Source organism: Pezoporus wallicus, unplaced genomic scaffold, assembly GCF_028554395.1.
Source record: "Pezoporus wallicus isolate ANWC-B61680 ecotype Strahan unplaced genomic scaffold, APGP_CSIRO_Pwel_v1 contig_13737, whole genome shotgun sequence".
NCBI lineage: Eukaryota > Metazoa > Chordata > Aves > Psittaciformes > Psittacidae > Pezoporus > Pezoporus wallicus.
In genome coordinates, this window is record NW_026641629.1 from 567,500 (window position 1) to 576,313 (window position 8,814).

Genomic DNA, 8,814 nt, shown 5'->3' on the forward strand with positions numbered 1-8,814 from the left:
TCCGCCGCACCCGGCGCGGCCATGCTGCCCTGGGGCCGGGCCGCCGGGCTCCTCCGCTCGGCCGGGGCCGCTGCCCGGCGCGGGGCTGCCCGGCGGGAGCGTTGCGGGCCGGGACAGCGGCGCGGGGCCACGCTGCCCTCGGGGCCGGACCTGCGGCACTTCCTGAGGGGAGCCGCCAAGGGGGAGCGGCCGCCGGAGCCGCCGCTGGAGCCGGGCCCTGCCCCCGGCAGCGGGAGAGGTCCGTGGGGCTGCGGTGCCGCCGCTCCCCCGCAGGGGTGTTGCGGGGCCGTGCCCGTTTGCGCTGCCCGCCGCTGGGGCTGCGGTGGGGGCCGGTGGGGCCCGGGGCGCGGAGTCCGTGTGCGGGGGAGCGGGGCCCTGGAGGGGTTGGACGAGCCCGGCTCGTTGGCGGCTCCCCGCTGTGAAGCTGCGCTGGGGACCCGGCTGCTCCGGCACCTCTGTGTGCTCATCTTTGTGCCTGGTTTACCCTTGCGGTGCGGGCTGCAGGCGAAGGCAGCCTTGGTGCCGCCCAGTGGTGGGGCTGCAGGTGCCTTCCTCTAGGGAAGGTGGCGGGAACAGGCTCCTGCATCCCAGCGCCTGTGTTGCAGTGTACCTGGAGACGTACGGCTGCCAGATGAACGTCAATGACACCGAGATCGCCTGGGCCATCCTGCAGAAGAGCGGTTACACCCGGACAAAGCAGCTGGATGAGGTGAGCCCCGTTGGCAGCGCGCTGCTGCCATGCCTGCGAGTCCCAGCCCTTGTCTGGAGCAGAGCCCTGGGGAGTGCTGGGATCTTTGTAGCTGAAGTTCTTTGGAGAGAAGGAAGCGTCTAATAAGTGTGCTGGAAAGCTGTGGGCTGGCTTTTTCCTTTCAACTGCTGGGCTCGCTCTGTTGGAGAGGGATTGGGCACAGTGGGATGCTCCTGACTCGTCTTTGAGTCAGCTTCTCTCATGTAGTGGAATACTCTGCTGGTAGTTTCTTGCACCTTTTTTGTTGAAACCACCACACACTTGGGCAGATCCTTTCCACTGCTTTAAGTGATTTTTCTGATCTGCCCCCTCGGGTTACCCTGCAGGGGGTAGCAGTTAGCACCTGGCTGTTACAGATTCTTCTCCCTCTTTTGTCCTTCAATCCAGGCAGACGTGATTCTCCTGGTCACCTGCTCCATCAGGTAAGGAAGCTTCTGTCACTGCTGCTTTGGGACAGTGTTTGAGGAGCTGCCATTTCAAAACCAAGTTAATGAATGTGTCGTGCGAGAGGAGGAGGATGCAGATGGGAAACTACCTGGGTAGCTGAGGGTAGAGCTGAGTGATGCTGGGATGTGTAACGTGAATTGTGCCATGAATTACTTTTCTGTGTAGTGGGAAGAAGTTCTTCAGTGTTGTGAGCCCTATGAACAGGCTGGGGGCAGGTGCAGACCTGCACAGTTTGGTGCCTTGATGATGCTGATCATTATTTTTAAATGCTGTTCTGTCTTCTCTGCAAGTGACCGCCTCTGGCACTGGGTCCCCCCTCAGAAACAGGGGAACCATTTAGGGGCAATTCGGGGTATGAATTCTAGGGAGCTTTGCTTGTCTTTTCTGAATGCAGACGATGGCTGCAGCGTGCTCGCTGTCGCCTGCAGCGTGCTCGCTGTCGCCTGCAGCGTGCTCGCTGTCGCCTGCAGCGTGCTCGCTGTCGCCTGCAGCGTGCTCGCTGTCGCCTGCAGCGTGCTCGCTGTCGCCTGCAGCGTGCTCGCTGTCGCCTGCAGCGTGCTCGCTGTCGCCTGCAGCGTGCTCGCTGTCGCCTGCAGCGTGCTCGCTGTCGCCTGCAGCGTGCTCGCTGTCGCCTGCAGCGTGCTCGCTGTCGCCTGCAGCGTGCTCGCTGTCGCCTGCCTCAGCCAGGCTTTTTCTCCACTAGAGCTTAGTCCCTGAGCTGTTTCTGCAGCGCAGGTGCTGCCGAGCGAGACAAACCATGGTAGATAAGACATAGTGCACACAGCACAGACGCTTCCATGTGGTGGATGGTTCCCTGGCTTGAGCTCAGTTCCCCTCTCAAAGCACTGGGGCTGCTTCAGGCCGGGGGGCTGTTGGAGTAACGGCTGTTTTCCTGGCTCCAGGGAGAAGGCAGAGCAGGCCATCTGGAACCGCCTGCGGCACCTCAGCGCGCTAAAGGCCCGGCGGCAGCAGCAGGCTGGCTCCCCCCTGCGCATCGGGATCCTGGGTACCTGTGCAGCATTGGGCAGCACACACTGTGTGCCCTGGCCCCTCGTGGTGCCACTGCCCCTTGTGCTGTGTTTCCTCCTCCCCTCTGGCAGCTCCAAGCCTTTGCTGCGGGGTGGAAATAGCCAGCAAAGGGGTGCAGGAGTGTGATGGAGGGTGGGCACTTCCTCACGAGGACCTTTCTCCTTTGATGGCAGGATGCATGGCTGAGAGGCTAAAGGAGGAGATTCTGCACAGAGAGAAGCTGGTGGACATTGTGGCAGGCCCTGATGCATACCGTGACCTCCCCCGGCTGCTGGCCGTGGCAGAGTCTGGCCAACAAGCTGCCAATGTCCTGCTGTCACTAGATGAGACCTATGCAGACATTCTGCCTGTCCAGACTAGTGCAGGTGGCACGACAGCGTTTGTGTAAGTACCTCTTTTTCCTGTGCATGTTTCTGTGGCTCTGGTTTGGAAATGCTGCTGTGCAGAGCAGACACGTCAGTGGCAGCAGCTACCCAGGAGATGTAATGCCTGGCTGCACTTGCTCCCAGCAGCCCAGAAGCATGAGCCTACCAGACTGTTTGCTGCTGCTTCACTGTGTGACTGAGCCCTGGAGAGGCTGCCTGTGCTCTGCCTGGCTGTGGGCTGCTCATGCTCTCCTTGGAGAGTGCTGGTTGTCTAAGCCTGGCACTGCACTGAGTGATTCCTGTCCCACTGCTGTCTGTACCTTTCTGAAGCCTGCGCCTCTCCTCCTCCCTTCTGCCACGTCCTGTCACACATTCTCCTATTTAATTCTTCTAACCCTCCATGAGCTGTAACTTGTTGGCTTCATTTCCATTTGTTTAGTTTTGATAATAAGACTCCTAAACTTGTGATCAGATTCTGCTGTGTGGCCAAAGAGACAGGGACGGTATCACCCTCTGTAGGCACAGGATGCAGAAGGATCTCTCATCCCTGCCAGGCTGTGGTGCAAGTCTGTGCTTCAGCAACTTCCAAGTTTCTTGGAAACATGCATGAAGAATGAGGAGGTGTTGGCTGGGGGTGAGCAGAAGCCAGAGCTGGCTGGAGCGGTGTGTGAGAGCTGTGTTCAGAGCTCGTGCTGTGTGTGCTGCACGCTGAGGGCATCGGTAAAGGCAGTGGTTGATGAAGCAGGAGTGGATGCACTGGGGATGACTCTTCCAGAGCGATGGTGGAATGACCTGTGCTTGCTCTTGGCAGATCGATCATGCGGGGCTGTGACAACATGTGCAGTTACTGCATCGTGCCCTTCACTCGTGGCCGGGAAAGGAGCCGCCCCATTGCGTCCATCCTGCAGGAAGTGAGGATGCTCTCGGATCAGGTGCGGCACAGCCTCCCCCCTCCTGTCCCAAGCCATGCGAGGAGGGCTGTTTCTCAGTGCAGGTGTTTTCAGTGGTACCTTTGAATGCACCGCCTTTATCTGCAGAGATGAGGTTACCATAGGGCTCCACCAGTGGCTTTTTGATTCCCCTTGTAATGCTCTGAGCCAGGCAGGGAAGGGAGGGCCTCCTTTGGAGGCTGCTCCTGGAAGTAAGAGTAGAGCCATGGCTGCCTGCAGTGTAGCCATCCTGACGGGGTTATGGTGGTTTCCCTCCGTTTGTTGTTGTAGGGGGTGAAAGAAGTGACCCTCCTGGGTCAGAACGTCAACAGCTTCCGAGACATGTCTGAGGTGCAGTTTCAGTCGGCGGCAGCCCCAGGCCTCAGCCGTGGCTTTAGCACAGTCTACAGAGCCAAGCCAGGCGGTTTGCGCTTCGCACATCTCCTGGACCAGGTGTCCAGGATTGATCCAGAAATGAGGATCCGTTTCACCTCCCCACACCCCAAGGACTTCCCTGATGAGGCAAGTGTGAAATGAACACCTGGACTGCTGTAGGCAGGCTCTGAACCGCTATGTGTGGGCTGTGCTTCCTTCCCAAAGGGAATGCTGAACCCCAGAACGGGAACAGCAGCTCCTGGGAGGGGGAATGTCTGTGCTAAAGCTGTCAGGCTTGCAGTTTGCTGGCTTTCCCCTTGGCATCCTGGTAGAGTTGAGCTCTCTGCGATGTTGCCTCCTTGTTGCTCATTGCAGGTCCTGCAGCTTATCCAGGAGCGACACAACATCTGCAAACAGCTTCACCTCCCAGCCCAGAGCGGAAGCACACGAGTCCTGGAGGCCATGCGACGGGGGTGAGTCCTGTGCCCTGCCCCCTGATCCTGGCTGCTGGTTTCTCCTCACCAGTCATGGGTTTCTGATGAGCAAATCCATGTGTTCTTCATTGCAGATACACAAGAGAAGCGTATTTGGAGCTTGTACACCACGTGCGTGACTCCATTCCAGGCAAGTGTTCCCTTTGGCTGGTCTGAGCTGAGCACAGCTTAGTCTTTTCTCAAGCAGATCCTTCCTCTCCTCTTTGAGGAGGTGTAAAGCTGTGTCTCTGTTCCAGGGGTGAGCTTAAGCAGCGATTTCATTGCCGGCTTCTGTGGAGAGACAGAAGAAGATCACCAGCAGACTGTGTCTTTGCTGCAGGATGTCCGCTACAACGTGGGCTTCCTGTTTGCCTACAGCATGAGAGAGGTGAGTGCAGGACGTGATGGAGCAGGCTTGTTACCTCTGGGCATCAGCTCCTGAGTCGTTTCCCACAACACATTGTCCTGCAGAGACCTGGCTGTGGGTGTGTTATTTCTCGAGAACTTGTGCTGATGGAGCTGGGCTGGAGCTCAGGGACAGAGGCTCTGTCAATTGAGTCTGGAGAGAAGTGAATTTTCAGAAGGAATTTCTGTGGGAAGAGTGGGTAGTTGACAGGTCTCCATTAGAATCCTCTCCAAAGTGTGGTGCTGATGGGATAGAGGACAGGAGGTTGAGAAATGTAAGGAATATACGTCGGCTTTCATCACATGGGACTAGAAGAGGCAGAATTTGTTGTCTGTCCTTGTGGACAAACAGGCAACAGACATCTCATAGGAGCTGCAGAGCTGCTCCACACAGCCACTGATGCTCAGTGCACCAAAAAGGTGCTGCAGAAAGAACAAGGAACTGAGATGTTGCTGCTTAGCACCTGAAAACATTCCTTGAGGTTGTAAATGCAAACTCATGTGTGGAGAGCTGTTGCTGGAGGAGCAGCTGAGCTGGCTGGGGCAGACCAGGCTGTGGTCTCTGGTTACTGAGGCCAGTCTTGCTGTGTCTCTTCACAGAAGACCCGGGCGTTTCACCGCCTGCAGGACGACGTGCCCGCAGAGGTAAAGCAGCGGCGGCTGCAGGAGCTCATCGCTGTGTTTCGGGAGGAGGCTGCAAGGGCCAACGAGGCCATGGTGGGGCAGTGTCAGCTGGTGCTGGTGGAGGGGGTGAGTGTGCCTGGGACAGAGTCCTCTTCCCCCCCTCTTAGGCTGTACACAGCAATCATCACTTCTGCCCTCCCTTCTCTCCCCACACAATCCTAGGACTCCATGACTGTGTCTTCACACTTAAGCTTCACCCAGCCTGTCTTTTCTAGAGCCCTGAGCTGAGCACAGGGGGTGGGATAGGTTAGAGACATGTCTCTGGCTAAGTACTGAATTAGGGCAGGCTTTGAAACACTGGCTTTGGTGTGGGGGCGTCAGCACAGCAGCTCAGCCAGAGGACTTGCTAACATGGCAAGCTTACCAGTGTGCAGTGGGGATTTTAATGCTGGCAATAGTGCTCAATTAATTCCTGAGGCAGTAAAGCCCAGCAGTGAATCAGAGCTGCTGCCAGGCAGGTAATGTTCCCTGTCCTCCTTTCAGCCCAGCAAGCGCTCTGCCTTGGAGCTGTGTGGCAGGAACGATGGCAACATCAAGGTGATCTTCCCCGATGCCGAGGTGGAGGATGCTGCCGGGTGCCAGGCTCTGGCCAGGGCCCAGCCAGGGGACTACGTGCTGGTGAAGGTGACCTGACTGCAGTGCTTGGTCCCTCTTTTCCTTGCTGTTCTCCAGAGCCGCTGCTGCCAGGGGAGCCTAAAATTAGCACAGATCCTCCTCACTCTGTTCCTTTTGCCGTTCCTTTCAGGTGACCTCCGCCAGCTCCCAGACCCTGAGGGGGGTTCCACTCCGCCGCACAACCCTCTCGCGCTCTGCAGCGTGTCACTGAGCTGTCCCTGCTGCTGCTGGGTGGAAGCAGCACGTTTCTGCAGGAGGAAACGAGGAAGTTTGGTCAGGAGATGGGGTAGAATCGGGGCCCTGTGTGTATATCGGAATATGTGGGAAATAATAATACATATATTTCTGGTTTGGCAGCAATCTGCCCTTCATTGATCTGTGCACATTTGCAGGTGAAAGGGCTGGCAGCTGTGTGGGAGCTGCCCAACCCACGTGCCTTGTAATGCTGTATTTTCACGTGTGCTGGGGCTTTGCCTGCCCTTGCAGGGCTGGCCTCTGGCTTTGGTCACCTCCTCTCCTGCAGCTCAGGCGGAGGAGTGCCCTGCGGCACTGCTTTCAGCTCACATCCCTGTGCAGCCTGATCCGTGGCCCTCAGAAGGGCTGACACGCACCTTTCCCTGCTCTGACCTCCTCCCCACAGGCACCTCTTCCCGGTGGGAAGCATGGCTGCAGGGTGCTCTCCATGAGGCCAGCTGCAGTGGTTTTACAGTCATTACTGTAAGAGCAAGAGCCTGATGAGGAGGAGAGCTGGGTTTCGATGGGGAGGTGACCATGCTTGCTCCACAGGCTCCCTGAGGAGCCACAGTGCTCACTATTTACCTCGCCTCTTGGTTTTTATTGGCCTTAGGGCTGAGATTTTAAGGCAGTGGAGCCTGTGTTAGGACGTGCTTACAGTGACCTTGGAGGCTGGATCAGTTCTTTGGTGCTGCCTGGAAGCAGGAATGTGATTTTCTCGGGGGCTACAGATGGGATGTGTCACTTGCCAGAAGATTTGCTCCCCAGATCCGGCTGCTGGGAAGGCTGAACATGGGCCTCATACCCATTCCTTTGTGTTTCTTTTGCCAGCCTGAACAGGGAGAGCCCAGAGCTCCATGGGGCTTTACCTCCCCCAAGCCAGTTGTGCCTGTGCACTCTGCTGTTGGGAGCTGAAGGGCTGTGGTATTTTGGCAAACCTCTGCAATGGGAAGGGGTTGGTTCTGGTGGGAATGCTGTGGTACAACAGCTGGGGACCAGACCAGAGCACTGGTTAGTGTGAACACGAGTTGTACCTGCCCTGTAGAGAAACACAGATCCAGGAATCAGTACCCAGGCTTGGCAGGGAGTCTCTGGGCTGTGTTACCAGCAAGGAGGCTTCCCAGGTTTTTATTACCAGTATTTAAAAGCCTTAATTTCAACCAGTTCCATAACTGTCCTCATGAGGTGTATCTAATGCAGCTCAGCCCTTACCAAGTGCTCAGAACAAGTTCTGGTGTGTTCCTGTAGGGCTCCCAGGAGGCAGCAGCCCTGTTACGATCTGAAAGCTGCTCTTGTCCTTCTGGAGAAGAGCTGGAGGCAGCCCCTGCCAGGCTCTGCTTGCTCCTGGGCCCAGCAGGAGCTGTTCCCCAGAGGAAACCACGATGGGCTGGATGCTGGGTGGGATTTTGTTTCAGGGATGACTCAGGAGTCCTCAGGTCCAACCCTCCATCCTAAACCCCTCCTCTCTGCAGGCCAGTGCTCTGTGTGCTCACCCTTCCCGCATCCACGCGCTTGGGATGGAAACTGTGAGAAATAACACCACGGGACCAGAAGTCAGGGATAAAAAAAGCACATCAGAACAAAGGAGGTATTTATGGACACGGGTTTGGGGTTATCTGCTCGTTCTGCTGTTCAAACGCCTCTGGTTCCAAGTTTATGTTCTCCTACTGATTTGTGCACTGGGCATGGGCTGTGGCACTGGTGAGGAGCCCCCTGAGCCTGGTTTCTGCTGTAGCTATTGGTAAAGGTTGGGGACACAGCCCGGGACATGGCTCTGGCCCAGCAGCACCAGTACATAGTGACAAAGCCTTAGTGCTGCTGGGAGCGGGTCTGTGCTGTCCTGTGTGCCCCCAGCTGGGCCCTGCGGCCCCTGCCCTGGAACATCTGCCTCTCATTTGGGTTAATGGGGTCTCTGATTGAAGCAGAGGCTCATTCCAAACGTAGCCTCTGCAAAGAGGCCCCGAGGACCCCTTCTCCTTCACACCTCTCGATTCCACAGCTCCCCCCCGATTCACAGCGGGATGGGGCCAGGTTTGGGGGTAAGTGTCTGACAGGGATCAGTGCTCACAGCAGCTCACACAAGGCACGTTGCTCCCTCCAGCCTGTCCCGCTGCTGCCAAGCAGCAGGAGTTCTGTGGTTCCCTGTCTGCTGGGCTGGGGTTCCATCGGCGTCCTGCGGGCTCAGCCCCGCGGCTCCTCCTGCCCCGGTCCCTCTGGGAACGCAGCAAGGCTCCCGTGCCTCCTGCAGCCAGCCCTGCCCGGTGCCAGCCGCGGGCAAACCCCTCAGCAGCTCCCGCAGCTGGGATTTCCCCGCACAGCCCCGAGGTGCGGGGGTGCCGCTGCCCCCTGGCATCTCCTGAGCCCGGGATTTCCCAACCCCGCCTGCACGTGTTCCCCGCCGCTCGCAGCGGGCGCTGGGCATCGCCACGGGCACACACACAGCTTCACGTGCAGGGGGGTCTCTGCCGGGGAGAACAGGAGCCCGTTTGTTCTCTGGCGCCCATCGCAGC

At 57.9% G+C, this 8,814-nt stretch overlaps 1 protein-coding gene across 3 annotated transcripts; it reads left to right on the top strand.

Moving 5' to 3' along the window:
• The first annotated feature begins 21 nt into the window (after positions 1–21).
• Positions 22–6,387, top strand: CDK5RAP1 (CDK5 regulatory subunit associated protein 1). Of its 3 annotated transcripts, XM_057424770.1 has the most exons (13): positions 22–238; positions 606–709; positions 1,136–1,170; positions 2,098–2,201; positions 2,398–2,608; positions 3,401–3,521; positions 3,810–4,040; positions 4,269–4,366; positions 4,462–4,517; positions 4,624–4,754; positions 5,372–5,521; positions 5,939–6,079; positions 6,201–6,387. In XM_057424770.1, the coding sequence occupies exons 1-13, from the start codon at positions 22–24 to the stop codon at positions 6,279–6,281; spliced, it is 1,680 nt and encodes a 559-aa protein (XP_057280753.1). In that variant the 3' UTR covers positions 6,282–6,387. The 3 variants fall into 3 exon arrangements, with proteins under 3 accessions (XP_057280753.1, XP_057280755.1, XP_057280754.1); XM_057424772.1 differs by lacking the exon at positions 22–238 and having other exon boundaries at positions 578–709; positions 1,105–1,170; positions 5,375–5,521; XM_057424771.1 differs by lacking the exon at positions 22–238 and having other exon boundaries at positions 582–709; positions 1,105–1,170.
• The last annotated feature ends 2,427 nt before the right edge of the window (positions 6,388–8,814 follow it).

Bases quoted from the DNA above. Each gene is read 5' to 3' on its own strand.
- CDK5RAP1 (XM_057424770.1), top strand. From the start codon at position 22: ATGCTGCCCTGGGGCCGGGCCGCCGGGCTCCTCCGCTCGGCCGGGGCC. The intron at 1,171-2,097 runs GTAAGGAAGCTT...TCCTGGCTCCAG, and splicing joins CTGGTCACCTGCTCCATCAG to GGAGAAGGCAGAGCAGGCCA. The intron at 3,522-3,809 runs GTGCGGCACAGC...TTGTTGTTGTAG, and splicing joins TGAGGATGCTCTCGGATCAG to GGGGTGAAAGAAGTGACCCT.